Source organism: Alternaria dauci, chromosome 8, assembly GCF_042100115.1.
Source record: "Alternaria dauci strain A2016 chromosome 8, whole genome shotgun sequence".
In the NCBI taxonomy this organism is placed as follows: Eukaryota; Fungi; Ascomycota; class Dothideomycetes; order Pleosporales; family Pleosporaceae; genus Alternaria; species Alternaria dauci.
Genome location: NC_091279.1, coordinates 1,571,358 through 1,593,113, shown reverse-complemented (window position 1 = coordinate 1,593,113; position 21,756 = coordinate 1,571,358). Strand labels below are relative to the sequence as shown.

The window sequence follows — 21,756 nt, the reverse complement described above, 5'->3', positions numbered from 1 at the left end:
TAGCCGGAAAAATGTACACGAAAAGGGTATCGATCAAATCCAGAACGCTTCGTGAAACTGTCCCCCGTTACTCTTTTAGCACCGATCAGATGGGCCTCTGATGCTGTGACTGTACGTGTCACTGGGTATTAATGGCCTCCGTTCTTTCTGAAGTTCAGCAATTGGGACAAGCTGGCCAGGCTGCACCCGCTCTTCAGGAAGTCATGGCTTATGAGCTCTCCTGCGCTCGCTCGTGATTTGACATCGACGCAAAGGCAAACTGACAAGAACGCCTTGAGTTCCTTGGACAGCTTATCTGGTTTCTTGAGACGAGGAGTGCCGTTGGTAGCAATCAGATACAGAGCCTTTAGTGGTTCCTCGTTTAGATATGGTGGCTCGGACTCGATCATCTCAATGGCCATGATACCCAGAGACCAGATGTCGACCTTGTTGCCATACTCTTTCTGTTTGACGACTTCAGGGGCCATCCAGTAGGGAGTTCCGACCATGGTCGCACGCTTGCTGCGCTGCTCGGTAAGCTTCGCACTGAAACCAAAGTCGGCTATCGGAGGTTAGCAAGTTATAGATAGAGGATGTGTGGGGGATACATACTAATCTTAACGTTGCCACGGCCGTCGAGCAAGACATTGTCACTCTTGATGTCTCGGTGGATGATGTTCAAGTTGTGGAGATACTCAAGTCCCTTACAGGTCTGGTAGTGATTGTTAGCGTAGTTTTTCCAAAGTCCATGCCACACAGCTTACCTCGAAACAAATGGTCGCGATTTGGTCTTCGCTGATGGAAGGATTATTGTCGATGATGTCGGTCAAAGCGCCTCCTTCCATAAACTCCATGACCACCCAAAGCTCGGATTGCTCCTCTTGCAAGAAGGCGTCCAAGAAGTTGACGATGTTGGGGTGTTTGCTGTCCTTCATGACGATGATTTCGTTTACGATAAGTTCCTTGCGGGGCTGGTTGCGGAGGTCCATCTGCTTGATGGCGACCTGCGCGCGGGGACCGTTTTCTTGCATGACCCTTCTCGCCATTGGCGACGTAGCACCTTCACGGATACGAGCAACATACACGGAACCACTAGCACCTTGGCCAATCTTCTTTTGCTTGTTGTACGAGTCCAGTGGCCGTTCTTTGGATACAACCTCTCGGAGCTTCGCCATAACCTCGCTTTCGGACATGCTAGACATGCGTACATCCTTGCGCGCTGGCTCCTCTTTGGGCTTGGCCGTGAGGGCCTGCTCAGCCTTCTTCACTGCATCGCTGACAGGAGCATTTTGGGGCTTGGCAACGTTCAATGGCTTGGGTGCAGCAGGACCCTGATATTGCTTTTGTGGTTGGCTCTGACCATTGGCAACCCTGGGAACCTGGCCGCTTGAACCCTTGTAACTGCTGTTTGGTTGAATTGGTGGCCGCTGTTGAGTTGACGATGATTTGGCAGGAGAAGTGCTGTAACCACCGTTCTGTTGCTGAGGGGCAGGAGGGGCAGGACGCTGCGCGGCCATCTGGCGTGGGGCCTGCTGTTGCTGCTGTCGGGGGTCTCTTGCAGCGCCTGGAGTCGACGGTGCAGGGCGACTGGGGTTGTACCTTTGGCCTGATGGACTCGAATCTCGCGAATCGTAACCACCCCCACCAATCTCTTGTTGGGCCAAGGGGACTTTCTTTTGGGGTAGCGAAGCATTGTACGCATCCTGTTCTGCGCGTTGTTGTCGCTCGTACTCATCCCTTTGCTTCTCACGTTCGCGTTCACGTTGTAGTCTGGCCTGCTCTTCCTGTCTCCTCTTGTCCTGCTCATAACGATCCTGCTGCGAGGAAGCGCTCTGCTGACCGCCGTAGCCCTGGCTGTAACTGTCCTTGCGCTGATAGTTGCCTGGCGGCGCAGGGCGCGGGGGAGCCACCGAGTTGCCACTCCCACCATACCCAAGCTGCTTTTCCACCCCAGCAGTTGTGGGTGGGGTAGGAGTGAGACTTGGGTATTGCTGAGGGTCCTCGGATCGCTTGACGAGCTTTTCGGTGTAGAACTCCAAAACTTCGAGGACGGCCTTGGGGTTCTTGGCATAGTCGTCTTTGGTAAGAGCAGAGGCGGTAAGCAGCTTCTCCCACTCTACTGGCAGACCAACGAAAGCTCCGCTGTTGGGATCAAAGCCTACGTGTACTCTGTGGGTGAAGTTTGTGGGGTTGCTGACACCGCCCATGCTGGGGCAGCGCTGATAGATGCTGTCGATCCACGAATAGACCTCGTCGTCGGTTTCGACTTTGCATGTAATGATCTTGGTGGGGCCATCGCGGGGTGGGGAGGAGCCTTTGCTGGTGTTGAGAGCGCGGGTGATTTCAAAGGACAGCGGCTGCGTGTCCGATCGCTCGACACCCAGAATGTCTCGCAGTTGAATCGTGTTGGCTACTTTTGATGCATTAGGGCTCTTGAAGAAGTTGAGCTCAAACTCGCGCAACACCAACCAGCGGTCGGCCCAGACAAAGGATTTGAACAAGCCTTCATCCTTGACTTTGACCATGCCCTCTTTGACCGTAGCCGTCGATGAGACGCTCCTCTCGGTCTGGGTGCGGACGAGCGACATTTGCGAGCCGTTGTTGAAGGCAGGCGACTGCATGCTCAGGCCGGCCATGTTGCCCGGCAGGGTGCTGCTGGTGTTGGGGGTGAGGGCGAGGCGAGGGCGGTCGGTGGGTGGTCGCGGTGCAGGGCCGGGATTCATGAATTGTTCGCGGGAATACATGCTGAAATAGCGTGGTCAGTGGACAGGGCGACAGGCGGTAGGGTGGTTGGCACGAAACAGGCGATGCTGCAGCGGTGTGGGGGGGTCGAGGAGTGAAGGGGTCGTGTTTGCAGCAGAGAGCAGTGACAGCGAGGCGAAGAGCGCCCGGGTACTTACGTGGGTCGACTGTCGTTCACACAAGGCTAACAACAAGGACAAGGACAACGGCAACAATAACAGTGGAGAATTATACAATAGCTACAGCAGGCGTCGTGGGCGTTTCACTGCCTCGAGTGCGGCCAGGCAGTCGGGGGGGAACGTGATGCGGTGAATAGCGGGGTGAAAGGGTGGTCGAACAACTAAGCAAGCAAGCAAGCAAGCAAGCAAGCAGCGGGGCGCGCCTCTCAGGGTGTGGTGTGTGCCGTGAGACAGGAGCGGGCGGCGATGGAGTCGTCGCGGATGGGCAGTCGTGGGACGGGGGTCGCGTCGAGTAAGCAGCGATGCAAAGGGTCGGTCGGGCTGCAGCACAGCGGGATTCCAGTATTCAAGTGCTGAAAGCGAGCGGGCGCTGCTGCCAGTCGAATCCAAGTCGCAAGGCGTCGCACCGAGAAGTCGATTCAGCTCTGATGCCGCATTCGAAGCGTGCAGCGACGGGGTAAATAGGAGAAAATATGGTCGGTCGTGTCTGGTACAGACAGTCGTGGTAGTAGTGTCTGGAGTGGGCCCTCCTCTCCTTGGGCAATGGCGCGCTGAATCGGCACGGAACCTTCTCTCACGTGCACCAACTATACACTGCTTGGTAGACGCTGCGTCGGACGTGGAGCCCTGAAGAGGACGACACCGCTGCAGCAATCTTCGCCTTGTGCGCCCATTGGCTGCTGCCACACAAAAGCCCTCGACACGGCCGCCATCATCATTTCGCTGCTTGCGTTTCATCGCCACACAGGCGCGACAACGGCAGAGGGTCCGCCCTCCTCGCCCGGCGGCTGCAAGCACTGTACTGTACAAGATCGCGCTCAGCGTTTCAGGACGGAGCGCTTCGACGTCTGAAACCCCTCTGCGTGCCACCCAACAAACCTTGCACGCCCGCCACATGGGCATATTTAGAATCCAATCCGTGCCGCTCGCTACCCGTCTGGCTGCTTGTTCAAAAAGAAGGGTGCTGCTCTACCAAACTATGCGCATCCACGTTGTGTCAAAATGTCGTCTCTATTCTTACAGCTTTCACTTCTCTTCCAACCCAGGCGCAGCTACAGTATGCATCGCTACGTACATCATCTGGGAAGGTATCGCGACCGCTTGCACTATATCTCATGCCATGTTGTTTCACTTCCAACAGCGCTCCATACACAAAGTACAAATCAACATGTTTCAACCGTATCTCGCATGGCGCCCGCCTCTAACCCCACCAATACAGCCACTATCCCTGTCCCGACACCCGACCATGCACGTCATAACCACAGGGGGGCGCGCATATGCACAACCTCACGCTCAACCGCAATCAGCCTTGGTTCCCACCGGAGATTAACCTACTCTACCCCCCAAACACCCAAGACGTCTTTTTCAGCGCCCTCGTGCTGTTTCTTCCTACGCGCTTGAAGTTCCTTGACCCTGCGAACAGACAACCCAACAGCCAGAGGGCCGACAATGGTACACAGAACAATGGCCCATGTCACGACGAGAAAGATGTCGGTTGGCTCCCCAGAAGTTTCGCCGAAGACGCCCTGGGATTCAGCAACGCCGGAAATTAAGAACCCAATCTCTCCACGCGCGCACATAGCAAACGCGAGGATAAGTGGCGGGTGTAGCGAAAAGGGTTTTGGTGGGTTGGGTGAAGAACGCGCCTCGCTTCCAGTGCTAGCTGATGAAGCTACAGGGCCTGTCTGCGCTGGAGTAGTCCCTGTCTGCGCTGCCGGTGCGGCGCCGTTACTCTTACCCCACAAGTGAGGCACCGACGGCAGGCGCACCTTGCTCAGAATCTTACTGGGAGATGTCTTGCCTGTCGACACGGAGAAGCGGACGAGCCAGAGACCACATACCACTTTGGCGAATGCCATGAGGACGGCATACACGATACCTCGCCAGACTATCGCACCTCTAAACATGCGTGTGATTGGGATAGAGAAGCCAATCGACGCAAAGAAGAAAGGCTGCAAAATCTTGGAGACTGCGGGATGGTAATAGTGGTGGTAGATGGCTGTACCACCAGTCGCATCCACGTGCTCGTCCTTGTCAATCCTGTTGGGGTGGGATGGAAGCGCGCCTTGGTTTTGCTCGCCTTGAATCTTTGCTACATCTGGTAATGAACCTTGAGGGCTCTGAAGAACTGAGCCAGAAGCTTCCGGGCTCTTCTCAGCCGCTGGGCTTGTAGCTGAAGTCGTGGTAGGGTGAGGCACGTCAGAATCCCACCAGCTGATGCTAGCTCCCGCAATGTATGCAGCGAACAGGTTCGATGTACCTGCATATGTCGCTCCAGCGACGAGACCAATGAGGATTAGTGTGTGGACTGTAAAAGCCGTTTGTGTACGCTGTAGCAGATGATTCAGGCGTGCGCCCGGGTGAGCTTTGCGGTACGCATTCAACCACACGGTCAAGGGCTTTGCAACACAAAGGCAAACAACAGGAGCAACGACGGCAAAAGCAACTGAAACAAGCACCGGACGAACGACTGTGACCCAGCTGAAGTTGTCACCGCCGAGGTTGGAGATGACCTGTACCATGACCAGTCCGACAACATCATCCATCATAGCCGCGCTGGTAAGGACAACGCCTAAACGGGTGGCGGACAAGCCACTCGAGCCGAGAACGGTAAAGGTTGTGCCCAAGCTGGTGGAACACAGTGCTGCACCAGCTGCGAAAGCTTGTACTGGGCTGGCATCCAGTAAGCCCTGTAGCGTGTAGGACAGGCCGATAGGAACTACGATTCCGGTGAGGGCGACGCCAGAAGAGAGGAGCAGATTTGTTTTGAGTGATTGGAACGAAGTAGAGAGACCGCCTGATAAGGATTAGAACGACGTCATAGGGGTGAAAATGAGTTGGAGCATGCGGCATGTAAACATGCCTTCGTAGACAAGCAGAATCAGTCCAAGGTAGCCCAATTGCACGACCGTCTCTTCTAAGCTCTCAGACAGCCATTTGGCGCCTGGAGTGCCCCATGCGATGCCGACCAGGACTTGGCCCAGAAGGCCACAGTATAGCACCTTGTCAAGGGCAGCATTGACGACATTGAGCAGGAGAAGAAAAGACGCGAGAACCAGGATGGTGACGATGCCGGGTTCGTGGTATGGCAGCGACGCGGCGTCTTGCAACGCGTCTCCAGCCATGATGCAAGCAAGGGCGCTGGACAGCCAATATGCGTGCGACGCTTACTGGAATTGGCGTTATGCGGCCACGAGGCAAGTCGACGCGAGAGAGTGTGTGCAAGCAAACCACAAGTACGCGTTGGCTAACACATTGGTCTGAATATTGTTTCGCGCATTAGCAAGGCGGATTGAAAGGAGAGGAAAGAAAAAGATTTGTTACCAAGAGATTCCAAGAGATATCAAGGCCAGCAAGATGGTCGCAGTCATCGGGTGCGTGGATCCTTAGGGGCCCCGCCACTGCACCGAGCGCAGAGCAGGGGTGCAGCGACAGCCGAAGCCGCGCCCGCAGCCAGTCAGCCATCCATTGTTTTGGCCCGGGGGACTGACTTTGGAAAACACGCCTACGCAATCGCCCGCAAGCATCTCGTACCCACCCAGCTTAGATATTCCTACCTGCATGCGCCCAGCACGTGTGACGCAGAGGGCTGATGCACACTTATCATGGCGCCGCTTGAACAGCAATGGGTCAAGGTCCAGCAGAAGACTTTCACAAAGTGGTACGCTCGCCGCCTGCCATGCCCGCCGCTGCCCTGCCCTCCCTTGCCCTCCCCTCCCATACGCTGCTGACGACTCCGCTGCAGGCTGAACAGCAAGCTCAAGATCCGCGACGTTCAGATCAACGACCTGATCATTGACCTCTCCGACGGTGTACATGGCCCCCTCCCTCTCACCCTCCTTCCCCCTCTCCCCGCACCCCGTCACTGACGCATCCCCCCGTAGATCATACTCATACACCTCCTCGAGATCCTCAGCAACGAATCACTCGGCCGCTATGCCTCCCGCCCCAAGCTGCGGGTGCAAAAGTTCGAAAACGTCAACAAGTCGCTCGACTTTATCCGGAGCAGGAGGATCCAGCTGACCAATACCGGTGCCGAGGACGTCGTCGATGGCAACAGCAAGATCATCCTGGGCCTGATATGGACCCTCATTCTGCGCTTCACCATCAGCGACATCAACGAAGAGGGTCTCAGTGCCAAGGAGGGTCTGTTGCTGTGGTGTCAGAGGAAGACGGCCTGCTACGATGAGGTCGAGGTCCGCGACTTCTCCACGAGCTGGAACGACGGTTTGGCATTGTACGTGCAACACTCTCTACTAGACCACTCGACTAACGCCACACAGCTGTGCCCTGCTCGACATCCACCGGCCCGACCTCATCGACTACGACAGCCTCGACAAGAGCGACCATCGCGGCAACATGCAGCTCGCATTCGACATTGCCTCGAAAGAAATTGGCATTCCCGACCTCCTCGACGTCGAGGATGTATGCGACGTGGCCAAGCCCGACGAGCGTTCGCTCATGACATACATCGCCTACTGGTTCCACGCCTTCTCGCAGATGGAGCGTGTAGAAAATGCCGGCCGAAGAGTCGAGAAGTTTGTGGCAAACATGCAGGGCGCATGGCAGATGCAGAACGACTTCGAGCGGCGCATGCGCGAGCTGCTCGACCAAATCGCCAAGCAGCGCACACAATGGGAGGACGCCAAGTTCGACGGAACATACGCAGACGCTAGGAACCAGTCCACCGAGTTTACGGCCTGGAAGCGCAAGAGCAAGCGAACATGGGTAGCCGAGAAATCGGATCTAGTAGGCCTCCTGGGAAACATCAGAACGAAGCTGGCCACCTACCGGTTGCGACCCTACGACCCACCCGCAGAACTGAGCCTCGAAGCACTAGACACAGCTTGGACAGGCTTGATGAAGGCCGAGCGACAGCGTTCCCAGGTCATCAATGAAACAATCAGGGACATCAAGAACGCGCTTCGCAAGTCCTTCGCCGACAAAGCAAACGATTTCGCTCTGGCCCTCAACACACTCTCGACATCGATATCAGCGTTGGAAGGCGATGTTGATGACCAGCTCGAACACACAAAGGAAATCAGCAAGTCGCTTGCGCCTTTGGACGAATACCTCAATCTCATAGCATCCATCGATGAGCAATGCGCCGAAGCCAACATTGAAGAAAACGACTTCACAACATACACATATGACGAGCTAGAATACGAATTAGGCTTGGTCCGCAATTCCGTGTCGAAGAAGCTTGCCTTTTTGGAAAATCAAATGGTTGCGCGTAACATGACCAACTTGACGCCCATACAATTGGAAGAGTTTGAATCAGTCTTTAGGCATTTCGACCGCGACGTGTCCAACTCGCTAGCCGAACTCGAGTTTTCGGCAGCTTTGGCAAGCTTGGGCTTGGTCTACGACGAAGAAGAGATGCACGAAAGGTTCCGTGAAACCAGTGGCGGTAAAGACTATGTCACGTTTGAGCAGTTCATTCGCTTCATGGTAGACGAAACAGAGGATCAGAACACTGCCGAGCAGGTGTTTGAGTCTTTTAAAGAGGTCGCTGATGGCAAGGTCAGTCCACATTCGTACACTCGCTCATCCACCATCAGCTGCTAACATTCCACCAGCCATACGTCACAGAACTCGACCTCCGACATTCCCTCGTCCCAGACGAAGTAATCGACGATCTGCTTGCCACTATGCCTGAGCACCAAGGTCCAGATATGCAAGAAGACCGCGACATCCCCAAGTTTGATTACATCACCTACATGCAGCGGTACATGGGCGCGGACCGGACCAACGGCAATGTCGTCGAGGAGGTGAACGGCGAGTAGAATGCGCCCCATCTCGAGCATAGGGTTCTTCTCACCCCGGCGTTTGTGTAGCGCCTAAAGAACAAAGGGTCTGGATAATAGCATGGTTTGTGCGTTGAGGTTTAGCGTTGTATCGTTTGTTTTTGCATGGTGGCCGTTTTGGAGTCACTCCTTCGTTGGATATTGAGTACGAATAGGAGGGAGGGAATCGAAAGGCTCTTTGGAGTAAGGCGCGCTGGCATGTTCGACATTGGATACCACGCAGATAGGACAATTCTTGAACTTGGTCGTAATTACTCACTGGACCGCTGCCAGTGTCCAGCATCTTGACAACATATTCCCTCCTTTACCCCCTTTGCCTCTCCAACGACCGCAAATTGTGCAGACAAAAGGCTCAAGAAAGCTTATAGTCAATTTTCCATACAAGGGAAGAGACGCTTTGAGAAAGTGTTTGAACAACGTAGTGAAATTTCGAATACAAGGGACTTGATGGCCATGAAGTTTCTTCATCCACGGACAACTTGAACGTCAAAAAACACATGGCCAAGACATGGAACATTGTGTATCTAGGGGACTGAGGCAGAGGAACCGTGCACTCTAGTCAAATATGAGTTGTATCCAACTGAATTAATGCCCTCACCTCCATTACATCCACCTCTTCAATTAACACCCAGCAGATCCGGCAGCTCAATCATGTTCCTCTGCATCTCCTTACACATTTCCAAAAACTCCTTCTTCTCCATGTCAGTCGCAAACTCAATCTTTGCTCCACCGATGACTTTCCCCTTCTCCACCGCCTTGTCATTCCCCACCTTCTCCTTTCCTTTTCCTTTGACAGCAGGCTCTGCAACGCTATCTTTTCTCATCGCGCGGTCACCTTTGTCGATTGGCACTCTTAGTCCTTTAATCTTCACCTCTCTGTTACCATCGTCTTTGACTCTTATTGGATTGATAGAGGAATTAAGGTAAAAGGCTAGGTAGCCGTTCTTGAAGTCGGCGGAGAAGTGGATCAGGGCGATGATGGCGCCCGTATCGTTGTCTTCCCAGACTCGTAGGTTTTCAAGGCCACACATCTGCTCAGCATAAGAGAAAGACTTGGAGAGACCTTCGTGGACGCGCATTGTTTTCTCTGTTTGAAAGGTAGCAAGAAGGGTGCGACCCATCAGTTCGTTTTGAAAGAGTGCTGCCGCTAGGTACGTCGTTAGTCACTCTCATCTTTCGAGGAGATTGTGCTGATAGCTTACCTTGCTGCGAGTCGAAAACATAGTTGACCCAGCTTGTCTTCTCTGTCCGTGCAGGCCGATGACCATGCTTGATATCGTGAAATTTGAGTTCGCATGGTACGGTGATTGAAACTTTAGCTGAGTTGAAGTAGCTAGAGTACGGGATGTACATTTGATCGTCCTCCATGCGTAGCTCTACACGCGTGGTGTTGTCGTCGCTAAACGCCCACACGGACGTCACAACACGCACCGACCTTGTCTCGGGGTCAGTCACGCGTTTCCGCACCACGGCGATCCTACATTCTTCTGAAGCTTGAATCATCTCGACATCTCTGGGGTCGTCTTGGTTGATTCTGTGTGAATACTCCACGAGTAAACCACGGCTAGTGGTGGTCAGTGAGCCAATCTGGTAAGATGGAAAGTATGAGACTTGAAATACTTGACTTACACATCACATAAGATAGCCGAGTTGCGAAAGGCTTCCTTCTCGAATGCGGCTTTCTGGCTAGCTGTCGTGGAGCTTCGATGAAGTTTCATAATCTCCGGTGACGAAGGGAATGGGCTTAGCTTAGCCTGTGACGTTTGCGTATATGTTTTTTCAAGCTCATGAGGTGGGCCCAGCCTCATCGCTGGAGGTGGAAGCAACGTCAGATGGCGGGTATCATTCTTTTGACCCGGCTCAAGTACTTCCGGTGTTCGTGGGAGACTTGATGTTTTCTTAGTCGACGCCGATTGATGCCGGCCAAGGTGAGCTTCGTACACTAATGGAGATGGACTCTGCCATCCGGCTGAGCTTGTGCCGGCATCGGAAGAAGCATAACTGCTGCTGGAGTACCGTAGTGATGAACCACCGAAGCTGAATTCTGAGACTCGTTTCTGATTGGGTGATGATGCTCTGGAGGTAGACATAGATTTCGTCGGAGACGATGGAACAGGGACTACGTCTTCAAATTCGACTAGCGAGGGCTGTTCGAGTGATCTTGCGTACTGAGCAATCCGTGGGGAAGAGACTTTGGTATTTGGACTTCTGGGCGGGGATTTTGGAGGAGACAAAGCATGGAGGGTCTGACTCAGTGGATTCGCTGCTTCTGAAGTTGGTGAACGCGCAGGATGTCTCGCCGGCACAGGTGGCACATGCACGTCCTGTGATGCGACAGTCAGATTCTCCACCATACGCTGTACTTCGTCCAGCTGCTGATCAAGACTCCCACTTGGATGATCCATATGATTGGCGCGTTCTGTCATTGGCGTAACTACGCTTTCAAGACGGGCCATAGACTTGCTATACCACGTCAGTAAGCGGAGTGTATGAGTTTTGCATCACTAGCCTTTGCAGTGCTTCAACCAAGGTGATGATGGAGCTTGCGTGCGTCTGTAATATCTCCCGCAGATTGGCAAGGTTCCCGCCCTCGGTCGTCCAGATCATGGTTTTGTAAGAGGCTAGGACCAGATCACTCCACGAACGCTCAATTGCGAAGCCGCCAACAGTACGGTGTTTTTTGATAACTTGGTATTGATCAATCAGCGAATCAAGATCGTCAACTGTCCGTTGGCAAGATTCCAGGATAGCGCCAAAGCCATTTGTGGTTTCTTGACTGGCGCTCTGGAACAGTTGCCCTCCATATTCGGCGTGCAGCGCCTCCGCCAATAGCTTCAGGGCTTTTGCGAGGCTGCCGATTTCTGTCTCGACGTAGTGAAGTTCCGGTGGCGCGTCTTTCTGACAAGTATGGAACGTTCGCCCAATCTTCCAGGCTTTCTGCGATAGCATCAATATGTCCCCAATGCTGGGGACGGTCATGGTGGCGGACGATGACGGGTCATGCACAACTTGGAAGTAATCAACCAGGTATGTGAACAGCACACAGGTGGAGATGCCGAAAGCGATCGGGGGGTTCCATAGGGTCCAAGTATTAAGGACGGAACACCCGGGGGAGGCTCGCGATATACTGTGGGCGCAGGAACCGTGGGGGCTACGGAGAAGGTCGCAATAGAGCCTAGGACAGGCCCAGCGCCATGCGCCTGGATATAAGACTTCATGGCGACTGTGCTGTGGGGACCGATGGCTGCATAGTTCAGTTGCCAAAGGTTGAACAGGGAAGAGCATGGGTTGCGATGCTCAACGGGGAAACCACGTGGGTCAGGTACCGCAACATCATTGGCGTCTGTCAATCGACCGCACAACCGGCAATCTGCCCCGCGTAGCTGTCAATACCTGTCGACAGGCGCTGGGCTCGATCAAGACCAACACGGGCGTAAGCTTAGACTGTGCAAGTTCCAGCAGTTGTGACACGCATGCGCAAGACGGATATGTTTGGTTCAAAAAGCGGGCTACCCCTCGGACCGGCCACGCCATGGCGCCAGCCGTGCTGCAGGGTACCATCAATCTGTATTAAAGGCTCTGAGGTACATGTACAGATCCCACCTCATTTGGGATCTGGTTTGTCGACTGACCAGCGACTTGATAGAGTAGAGGAATTTTGGAACCCAGAGTACATCTATAGACCCTTTTTTCGAACGTCGGTGTCGTCAGACCCAAGAACCCATGCGCCTGGAGTGTATAGTATTGTACATTGAAACGCAAATCGTTGTTGTCATATCGTCGTTTGGTGCTTATGCAAGTGGTGAGAAGAGACTGGAGCAGTCAGCTAAATGGTCCATTGAGTTCAATGGAGACAGGACTGAATGACAAATTCGAAATGCAAGGAGCATCTTGTGAAAGCAATATCCCATTGGCCCTTTTTGACCTCTGAGAAGTGGCCAGGCCGATGCCCCAAACCCGTACTGCCTTCCAGGCCCAAAGAGTGGCATCCGCTGTGCTTTTGTACAATCGGTCGGGATCGGTGCTAATGTACTCACCGGATCAGAGACGGCTTGGGCACGCTTTGGGAGTACCCAAGATATAGAATCAAGGGCAGGTAGCCATAGTGGATAGCGACGCGGGAAACATCAATGATGCGCGCGATGCGCTCCTGCTTGAAGTCAGCGGAGGCCCGTCGAGTCAACACCTGCGCATCATTACGTACTTTGGACTCTTCTGAGAGTTGGTACATGGTGTATGCGTGGGTGTGTGGATATGGGCGGCCCTGGGGTTCGGAAGTCAAGGCGTGTAAAGGAATGGGTGACGGCGGGTCCTAGCGAACGACGAGGTTGCGATGATGCGTAAAGCTGAAAGTTTTGGTGTTAGCCGCATGCGTGCTAGCGCAAGCCCAGGCTAGAGCTCCAATATCTTCGAGATGCCTCCACCTAGTCTGCAACGCCGTACTCCATTCACGACGTTTTACGACTCGGACCAAATCGCCTGAGCATAGATTGCAACTCGGGATACAAGGGCATAAACGCACATATACGCAACTCTCACAATGTCGGCCCCGAGTGCGCGTCACTGGTAAGTTGCAATACTCCTCGCCAGAACATATGCCAACGCATGCGCAGGGAACAGAACAAGGAAGCAACCGTCTACGTCGGAAACCTCCATGAGCGCGTCACGCCCCGCATCCTTCACGAGCTGATGCTCAACGCTGGCCGAGTACGGAACGTTAATATGCCCGTCGATCGCGTCAACGGCCAACATCAAGGATTTGGCTTCGTCGAGTTCCACACAGAATCGGAAGCCGATTACGCGCCCAAGATCATGAACAACGTCGCTCTGTACGGAAGCAGAATACGCGTGAACAAGGCATCAGCAGACAAGCAGAAGAACGTAGAGATTGGCGCGGAGCTGTTCATTGGCAACCTTGATCCTGGAGTGGACGAGAAGACACTGTACGACACGTTCGGTCGTTTCGGACCGCTAGTGAATGCGCCAAAGGTCGCGCGCGACGATGTCACGAGCGCATCCAAGGGGTATGGTTTCATCTCGTACGGCGACTTCGAATCCTCCGACGCGGCTATTGCTAGCATGCACAACCAGTATATCATGAGCAAGCAGATTACAGTTCAGTATGCGTACAAGAAGGATGGCAAGGGCGAGCGACACGGAGACGAAGCCGAGCGTATGCTCGCGAAGCAGGCCAAGGCCCACGGAGTTGCGCCTGCGGTACAACCGCTGCCAGCACATCTCTTCCAGCTTCCTCCAGGTGCTGCACCTACTGGACCGGCCATGGGCGTGGACGGCCGAGGTGTACCTGGTGCGCCAAGCGGACCCGGCGCAGGATACGGGCCTCCTGGTGGACCCCCTGGGTATGCTCCTAATGGACCTGGAGGCTATGGACGACCTCCTTCCGCAGCTCCTGTCGGTCATCCAGGTCTTCCACCACCCCCATCTGGCTTGCCCGCTCGCCCACCAAGCGGCGCTCCAACCAATTTCTTTCCTCCTCCGCCCGGATTCAACGGCCCACCCCCGGGCTTTGGCGGCCCACCACCTGGCTTTGGAGCACCGCCCGGCTATGCTCAGGCACCGAGGTAGATGGGACAGGCACGAACAGACAGATTACAGTAACATCACTCTGCGCCACGAAGTCGGGCGTCGTATCCTGGAGCATTCCTCAGGTTGATTTGACCGGAATATGTCGAGTCTGGGATTTCAGGATCGTCGCTGTGATAACGACCTCAGCAGAAAAAGTAGCACTCGGCTTGTGGGCACCAGCAGGAAAGGATATGGTCACGACTAAGAAGCATGGCATTCACCGGTATGCGGATTAATTACGGAAAACATGGAGAGTTGATTCGAAGAGGCGCTGCCCAGGTCAGCGAACGAAAAGACGCAGAACCAGGAAGATCAGAATAAGAAAGATAACCGGCGTCCAAACTCATACCCGCAGAAAGAAAGATACCCGCCAAGAGCATGTCAGACAGATGGGCCGCTAAAGGCAACAAAGGAAATATAGAAATATAGAAATATGCCCAAAATTCAACAAAGGAAACGAGTTGTGAGACGGTCCTGAGAAAAGGCCTGTTGTGCCCGTTTGCTACAGTCATGAGAAGCTGACAAACTTGGGGTCGCGGGGTATGCCGTCCGCTCCGATGTTGTTCTTCTTGAACTTGTCCTGCATGTATATCCTACGGGCCTCGTCGAAGTCGACGCCTCGTCGCTTCATAATGCGCATAACTTCCTTCTTCCCCGCGTCGTCTAGGCCTTGGCGTGAATCGCCAGCTTCCACGTTCCCACTCAGGTCAAATGCTGAAGACGAAAGGCCGGCTTCAATGTCGTCGCGGAACGAGGATGGCAGACGTGTGTAGATGGGTTCGGGAATGGGAAGGAGATGTATCCAGCGGTGCCGGGTGAAGTAGGCAGCTGCGCAGGGTTAGTCCGTGTCGCAAGCATGGTGTTCAGGGCAGCTTACCTGTCGCGATGACCAGGACGAGAAATGAAACGGAGTAGAGTACGTAGGCCATGATGAGGATGCTGTTTGAAGCTTTTGCGAAGGTTTGTAGGGTATGCGACACCGCGGAGGTCTTCGGGGGTGTGTGGGAAAGCTGCGAGGGCGCACGCAACAGGAGACCCAGTAGTGGACAAACAAACGAAACGGACGTGAAGTGAATTAGGCAATATGGTTCAGATGCGAGCCTTCTAGGACAGAGGCATTAGGAAGAGTTGGCTGGACACGACGATGGCTCGTAACCACGGAATCGCGGACAAAGACGCTCGGCTGCACCGCCCCATCTCGCGTGGATGCGTCGTCACACCTCCCGCTCCGCTCCGCCCTTGGCATCGGCACGCATGTTGATCCATCCCCGAAACACGCACTAAGCGCATGCGGTAATGCAGACGAGGGCCATCCATTCAATATTGGCGAACTTTCCTCAAGTCAAGCAATCGACATCGTCCGTATCCACATTCCATACAGACACAATGGCCACCACTATCTCGCACGATCTTGCCTGGGAGGTTACCAGTGAGTGAAAGACTGGAACGCGGATTGGGATGGGACTGGGGTTGACACATGGCAGAGGGACGCAGCTCCACGCTCGTCAAGAGGGCGAACGGTGTCCAGTTCTCGCGCGATCCTCTTAACCTGAGGAACGTGTACAGCCGCAAGGTATGCATGGTTATTGGATCTACGAGGACAATGGACTAATTGTGTTCAGAACGAGGGCTCGATCGCCAACAAGGTACGACCACAACGAACCGCGAATGCGCCGCGCGCATGTGCGGATGGAAGAAAAGGACAATGTTAATAACGCTGTGAACAGGCCATCGGTGTCATTCCTGGAAAGGAGGGTGGTGTCACTCTTCTCGTCAAGAAGGCCGACAAGCACCACCAGCCCGCGTCTGCCATCCAGACCACCACCTTCGGCCCCAGCCGATCCACTCGCAAGTACGTCCTCTCCGGTCAATGGGCTGGTTCAGAAAAAAAACCCCCCGCGTTCACAACACTTTCGAGCCACTTGCTGACCAACGCAGGACATACTCCGCCATCGTCAACTCCACCACCAAGCGCAACTACCGCCCCGACCTCCGCCAGGACGCCGTCGCCAAGGCCTCCGCCATCCGCAAGAGCCAGAAGCCCGTCAAGGAGTCCAAGCCCGCCAAGGTCAGGGGTGCTAAGGCCCAGGCCGCGCCCAAGGAGGCATAGATTATGAGATACTGAAGCGCGTGGTGCATGTGAATTGGTTCGGAGTTTTACTTCATTCGGTTCATCATCTTCTGTGGGATTCGGAGCTCATGAAATGAAATGAGCATGGGTTGCATGAACGAATAAGCTAGAGTCTTCACGACGAATTGACTCGGCGAGAAATGAATATGCTTCGAAAACCAACTGCTGGTCCTGTCGCTTCAATGCTGGATGTACACTCCATCCTGCGAAGTGATTCTCGCGAAAGACGTCGCCCAAGTGTCACCCAGACCGTACTTGTTCCCAGAAGCGCTCGTCACCATACTTACGTGGGATTTACAATCAGTGAGATATGCCATTGCAATTCGAGCCTCTTGGATACCAAATGAAACTCGTCCTAAATATGTTTCCATGCTACGTTGCAAGCATCCAATGTTGAGATTCTATATATTCAAGGCGTGAGGCACATCATGATTGCGGCTACCACTGAACAGTATAAACATAAGGCACCCATGAATGTAGAATAAAGACAGCCTTATGGCGTAGAGTGAGACCATGCCCTTTTCGGAAAAAGACTGGACAGGTCCCTGCCACGGAACGACTTTGATAATGCTGCACTCTACATTGACATGTAACGAAGACGAAACCTTGGATATAGTAGAGGTTGAAATGACTTATTTCTGTTCATTTGAATGTATTTCCATGCCCTTGTTGTGCTCACGAAGGCCATGGAGAAAGGCGCACGGGCCATCCATCTGTTCGAAATTTTCAGCAAGGGGTGTGAGGCCGATGGAGTAATAAACGGGCCATTAGCATCCTAGGGCAGCGGGTGAGCCTGATTCTGATACAAGCGCCTTATTCGTGAAGATACCATCTGGTCTTATACATGTTGTCTAAAAACTTTTTCGTCAAATCACCTACTCAGCCATCTAGGTTCCTCATCTTCAGTAGTATAGTGGTCAGTATTTCCGCTTGTCACCTTCACAGGGCAACTCGCGGGAGACCAGGGTTCAATTCCCTGCTGGAGAGGATAGTATGTGTCTTACTTTTTGTTTCGTCTTTTGGGTGGTGTGCGTCGTAATGGTTGGCCTGGCCACGACAGAGGCAAACAGCGCCCCTTTTTTGCCATCGCCCGTCACGCCATGCAAGGGAAAGATCGAACTATCCCTCTGTAGTTGCCTGAGTAGGGTGTCGTCATATAAGAGACAGATCAAGCGCTCTTGTAGTTACCTAGGCACAGTGTTTGGCTTTTCCCTGGTATAGCGTGAGCGGTACGCCATGTAACACACCTAGGTATTTCCGAGCTCTTCTCGTAGTACCTAGTAGCTAAACAATGTAAATAGAGTGGTAATGGTTGAAATTCGATACCCTATATTTGAGAGCACGTTGTGGACATCTCCACCCTTATCCTCAGGCAACTAAGGTACAACTCCTACCTACATACAAGCATTCTCTTGTGCCCATCAACAGTCTAGAGTGGTATATTCAATCGCGATGTGTCCTTCTTCGTTTTCGCACCCTAGGTTCGCCCTGTTCATATTGGTATGTCGTCAAATGTGCAGACGACGGCGTATGAGCAAGCTGTCGTATGTTCGCGAAAGAGGGCAAATCATCAGAGTCTTGGTGATGCCTATAGTCGACTGGCCCTGTGGAAAAAGGAAAGCTGAATGCTTGTATCTTCTTTGTAGACCACCCCTCGTCAGCCGGCGTCCACTCCCTCAGAATAGATCTAGTGCCAGCGTGCCACATGAGCTGGCGCAAGGTCGTTGACGGCGCGACCAGTAAGCATTGGCATCTCCCCTTTGATCCCATGCGAATGCGCATCGCCACGCGTTTGGTGAACCTGGTCATGCCTGGAGGCGCATCACCCGGTCCGCCATAGTACCTTGGGCTCAAAGTGCAGTCCAAGATCACTGCTGTAAGATGGGTCATGGGTAGTCGCTGAAGTGCGTCCCGCCAACCATCAAGCTCCAATTCATAGTCCTCCTCGTTGACACGTCCAAGGTCTTCTTGAACTGGCCCCTTGAAGGCCTTGGATATCCTATACGCCTGATAGTCGCTACAGAACAACGACAGCCGTATCTTCCTGGGCAATCTCGCGTGACCGAGTGTTGTAGATGTTTCATGGGTCGTCGCGTCTGAACGTTCGCTCTTGCAGTCCTCAAGCAGGCCTGATAGTGCGGCATGTGTCTGGAAAGTGACGCTCCTCTCTCGAAGTATTGTAGATAGAACTTCCTCACGAATGACTTTTGAACAACCTAGCAAAGGGATTGGCACTGTTTTTGTGATTGCGTGGTACACGATCGTGGTATCGGTGAGTGAATAGGACCATATGGCCTCGCGCAGTTCCTTTGCCAGGGTCGAAAAAGTGCCGAGCGAGTTTGTGTTCAGCTCCATGTCGGTTCTGGCCGAAAGGTGTTCGTATCCAAATCGAATCGGGAGCTGAGGAGCTAGATTCCTTGAACGTTGTTCGAGGTGGCACCAAATTGCTTCTTTGTTCGGGGTCGCGACCACCGGCTGCTCATGGAAGATCCAACTAATAGACAATCAACCTTGGGCTCAAGGCCACAGGAGGCCAGATCTCGATCCGTATCACCAATGTGCCCATGTGTGGCTGAGGCACGAAAAGCTGCTGAGGGGGGACAGCCGAGCAAGCGGAACGCTGCGGGCCGCGAGCGTGGCCCAATCCAACGCCGGCCGTGCACTAGCGGCTTGCAAATTGCCCGTCTTCATCATCAACGCACGGCAATTGCCCTGTCGACTTGTGCCGCACACCTCGGCTGCCGTCTTTTTGTGTTCAAAAATACTTGGAGCTTCATGTTCGATCGATCTGATCGTGTTTCCTACCGTAGCCTCCTATATCAGATGCACAAGCAGGGATGAGCTGGGCATCACGAAGCCCTTGTATCACAACTCTCGTCTGCTTGCTCATTTGCCGAGCGGCCTCGTCCATACACGTTGCGCGTACAGGGCCTCGCCTGGCCGGTCAAACGCGGCCGCATTGTTGTTGATGCGCTACGCATAGCAGCATTTTTTGACGAGCTGGCGCTGCACATACCTTGCAGGCGGGTCGTTTGACGCGTAGCGATTGGCTATACAAGAGCGCTCTTGAGAGGCGATTTCATCCTGATTAACGATCTAGCACCCATTGGCAGCTAGTGGCTTACCGCATGTTTCTTAGAACTGCCGTCTGATCCACCGCTGTTCTCACTAGATGTCAGTACAAGGCTGATTGCTGCCTCGAATCTGGTATTCAGTCTACCGGTTCGTCCACTGGTATGCGCCCTAATCACTCGCACAACGGCATGTCGTGGACTCCGGTGGACTTTACCTGTGTTCGCTACTCAGCAGTTGAGGGCACACACTATTTCCATGATTCCGCTTTTCCTACCTCAATACAATTTTTGTTGTCGGGTCGCTGGGAGCCTTGGGACGTCAGCTACGTAAAGTAGTACGTCGCGCCTCTCTCCCAGATATCCCTGTATATGAAACTAACGTCTCCAAGCAAGGCTCAAGATCCAGATGTCCGACGCGTCGCAGAAGAAGCAGAATTACGATTGATTCGGGATCCTTACTCTGGATATACCCCATGGCCGTCTCCGCCTCCCTCTTCCACGGGCCCTCCCCCGCTAGCCCTCCAACACAGCCAGACCCTGTCTCTACCAAATGTCCACCAAACTACAGGAGTGGGCCTCATGACACCTTCACCCTCTACGGTAGTCGAGCATGCTCCTCCGGGATCGCCACGAGATCACAGTACACCTTCGTCTGCGACGACTGCAAACGTCTATGCCTCTCCATACGCATATCAGCCTACCGTACCGATTGGTTCTACTTCAATGCCACCAGAATCCGCTCTTACTGCTCAGACAGTTTTGGAAAATAACACTTACCCAGATCATACTAATGCACATCCGCCGTCACAATACATCGATCCTGCTCTCCATGATCAGTCGGCAAACCCAATACCAGCCTCACAAGCACTTCTCTCAAGACTGAGAGAGACAAAGATCCTGCTTTCAATCGACGGCGACGGGATTCGAGGACTGTCTGCTCTCCTTCTAGTAGAATCGCTGGTAAATGCGATATGTGTCAAAGTTGGACAGCGCCTCGACAGCCATCAGATCTTTGATTTGACGGGTGGTAGCTCTCTTGGTGGAATTATAGCTATCATGTTATGTCGACTTCGAATGCAAGCCCACCAAGCGAGAGAAGCATACAAGCGAATCGCCAAGCAAGTGTTCGAGAACAAGAGAGCTTACTTCAGATATCTCGACCCCCATGCACAGGTAAAAGATGTCGACGACAAAGCGCTGGAGCAAGAGATCAAGAGCGTGATTCAGCAAGAGCTGGGCAGTTCGGAAGAGGTACTCCTAGATGGACGGCCGGACTCTGGCGATGTGTAAGCAGAACACATTCATGGGCTCCTCAAACATCTTCTGACTTGATGTAGTTTTGCAATCACGACACAGATGGATATCGGTGCGTACAAGTCGGGACAGAGTAAATGAAGTTACTCTTACTAACCTGTTAAAAGGCACCAACAAAGCTGCTTTGATCCGGTCATACCAAACACGGCGCATAACTGGACCGGATCTGGAACCCAATATGCCCATATGGCAAGCGATGAAAGCAACTTCAGCAGCCCCAAGATATGTCCAATCCGAGCCCGGCGTCCCGCACCGCTTCGTGATTGAAAAAGGTCTTGTCGACCATGGGACTACAAAAAACAATCCGGTTCGTGATATTCTCTACGAGTGTAGAAAGCTGTTCCGATATGCCAACGACATGATGATCATCGTCTCAGTCGGAACCGGCGTTGGTCTTGATCGGACTAAAGAGATACCTGAGATGGCAAACAGCGTTGAGGATAGGAAGGCCGAAGCAAGAACATGGGGCGAGAAATTTGAGGCCGAACATGCGGCACTAATGGAGCGGAATTGGATGAAGTACTTTCGATTCGACGTGACGGGACTGGAAGATGTGCCACTGGAGGAGTGGAGTCACGAGGATCTAATCAAGGAAAAGACGTCGGCGTACCTGGCCCAGCCAGAGGTTGGACAGAGGTTTTATGCTTGCGTCGACGCGATAACGGCGTTACTCCTGAGCCCGCAGGGAAGATAGCGACGCATGACGATGAAAGGTACGGTCCGGCTGTTCAACGGCGAATGAGCCGTTAGCGATGATCATGATATTGATTTGTTCTACAACTGTGTGTATGCTGGACTGATCATAACGTCGATGTTATGGCTTACTCCTACCCTGTTGAGCTTCAGCGTCGCGTCGACCGTCATCCCCCAGCATACCTAGGTATCACGTCTTGCAACGCATGACATCATGCCCATGTTCCAGTCTCAAGCACCGCACCAGGCAC

At 53.5% G+C, this 21,756-nt stretch overlaps 7 protein-coding genes across 7 annotated transcripts; 4 read left to right on the top strand and 3 right to left on the bottom strand.

Annotated features, from left to right (window-relative positions):
- Nucleotides 1–128: 128 nt before the first annotated feature.
- On the bottom strand, nucleotides 129–6,025 carry ACET3X_008479 (uncharacterized protein; the record flags this gene model as incomplete). Its single annotated transcript, XM_069454657.1, has 6 exons — nucleotides 129–541; nucleotides 592–691; nucleotides 744–2,724; nucleotides 2,880–2,888; nucleotides 4,236–5,573; nucleotides 5,760–6,025. 6 exons carry the CDS (start codon nucleotides 6,023–6,025, stop codon nucleotides 129–131), a joined length of 4,107 nt encoding a protein of 1,368 aa, XP_069304081.1.
- A 345-nt stretch (nucleotides 6,026–6,370) lies between these two features.
- Nucleotides 6,371–9,006, top strand: ACET3X_008478 (uncharacterized protein). Its single transcript, XM_069454656.1, has 5 exons — nucleotides 6,371–6,561; nucleotides 6,646–6,712; nucleotides 6,785–7,137; nucleotides 7,184–8,423; nucleotides 8,480–9,006. The coding sequence occupies exons 1-5, from the start codon at nucleotides 6,506–6,508 to the stop codon at nucleotides 8,684–8,686; spliced, it is 1,923 nt and encodes a 640-aa protein (XP_069304080.1). The 5' UTR covers nucleotides 6,371–6,505; the 3' UTR covers nucleotides 8,687–9,006.
- Nucleotides 9,007–9,324: 318 nt separating this feature from the next.
- Nucleotides 9,325–10,425, bottom strand: ACET3X_008477 (uncharacterized protein; the record flags this gene model as incomplete). Its single annotated transcript, XM_069454655.1, has 3 exons — nucleotides 9,325–9,854; nucleotides 9,910–10,271; nucleotides 10,337–10,425. The coding sequence occupies 3 exons, from the start codon at nucleotides 10,423–10,425 to the stop codon at nucleotides 9,325–9,327; spliced, it is 981 nt and encodes a 326-aa protein (XP_069304079.1).
- Nucleotides 10,426–13,247: 2,822 nt separating this feature from the next.
- ACET3X_008476 (uncharacterized protein) lies at nucleotides 13,248–14,293 on the top strand (the record flags this gene model as incomplete). Its single annotated transcript, XM_069454654.1, has 2 exons — nucleotides 13,248–13,273; nucleotides 13,321–14,293. 2 exons carry the CDS (start codon nucleotides 13,248–13,250, stop codon nucleotides 14,291–14,293), a joined length of 999 nt encoding a protein of 332 aa, XP_069304078.1.
- A 508-nt stretch (nucleotides 14,294–14,801) lies between these two features.
- On the bottom strand, nucleotides 14,802–15,222 carry ACET3X_008475 (uncharacterized protein; the record flags this gene model as incomplete). The annotated part of the gene is made up of 2 exons (XM_069454653.1): nucleotides 14,802–15,121; nucleotides 15,171–15,222. 2 exons carry the CDS (start codon nucleotides 15,220–15,222, stop codon nucleotides 14,802–14,804), a joined length of 372 nt encoding a protein of 123 aa, XP_069304077.1.
- Nucleotides 15,223–15,618: 396 nt separating this feature from the next.
- Nucleotides 15,619–16,778, top strand: ACET3X_008474 (uncharacterized protein). The gene is made up of 5 exons (XM_069454652.1): nucleotides 15,619–15,722; nucleotides 15,778–15,866; nucleotides 15,916–15,939; nucleotides 16,021–16,145; nucleotides 16,232–16,778. Exons 1-5 carry the CDS (start codon nucleotides 15,680–15,682, stop codon nucleotides 16,401–16,403), a joined length of 453 nt encoding a protein of 150 aa, XP_069304076.1. The 5' UTR covers nucleotides 15,619–15,679; the 3' UTR covers nucleotides 16,404–16,778.
- Nucleotides 16,779–19,628: 2,850 nt separating this feature from the next.
- On the top strand, nucleotides 19,629–21,536 carry ACET3X_008473 (uncharacterized protein). The gene is made up of 4 exons (XM_069454651.1): nucleotides 19,629–19,833; nucleotides 19,888–20,784; nucleotides 20,836–20,864; nucleotides 20,920–21,536. Exons 1-4 carry the CDS (start codon nucleotides 19,661–19,663, stop codon nucleotides 21,504–21,506), a joined length of 1,686 nt encoding a protein of 561 aa, XP_069304075.1. The 5' UTR covers nucleotides 19,629–19,660; the 3' UTR covers nucleotides 21,507–21,536.
- Nucleotides 21,537–21,756: the final 220 nt, after the last annotated feature.

Bases quoted from the DNA above. Each gene is read 5' to 3' on its own strand.
- ACET3X_008478 (XM_069454656.1), top strand. From the start codon at position 6,506: ATGGCGCCGCTTGAACAGCAATGGGTCAAGGTCCAGCAGAAGACTTTC. The intron at 6,713-6,784 runs GTACATGGCCCC...ATCCCCCCGTAG, and splicing joins TCATTGACCTCTCCGACGGT to ATCATACTCATACACCTCCT. The intron at 7,138-7,183 runs GTACGTGCAACA...AACGCCACACAG, and splicing joins TGGAACGACGGTTTGGCATT to CTGTGCCCTGCTCGACATCC.
- ACET3X_008474 (XM_069454652.1), top strand. From the start codon at position 15,680: ATGGCCACCACTATCTCGCACGATCTTGCCTGGGAGGTTACCA. The intron at 15,723-15,777 runs GTGAGTGAAAGA...GACACATGGCAG, and splicing joins TCTTGCCTGGGAGGTTACCA to AGGGACGCAGCTCCACGCTC. The intron at 15,867-15,915 runs GTATGCATGGTT...AATTGTGTTCAG, and splicing joins GGAACGTGTACAGCCGCAAG to AACGAGGGCTCGATCGCCAA.
- ACET3X_008473 (XM_069454651.1), top strand. From the start codon at position 19,661: ATGCGCCCTAATCACTCGCACAACGGCATGTCGTGGACTCCGGTGGAC. The intron at 19,834-19,887 runs GTACGTCGCGCC...AACGTCTCCAAG, and splicing joins GACGTCAGCTACGTAAAGTA to CAAGGCTCAAGATCCAGATG. The intron at 20,785-20,835 runs GTAAGCAGAACA...GACTTGATGTAG, and splicing joins CGGCCGGACTCTGGCGATGT to TTTTGCAATCACGACACAGA.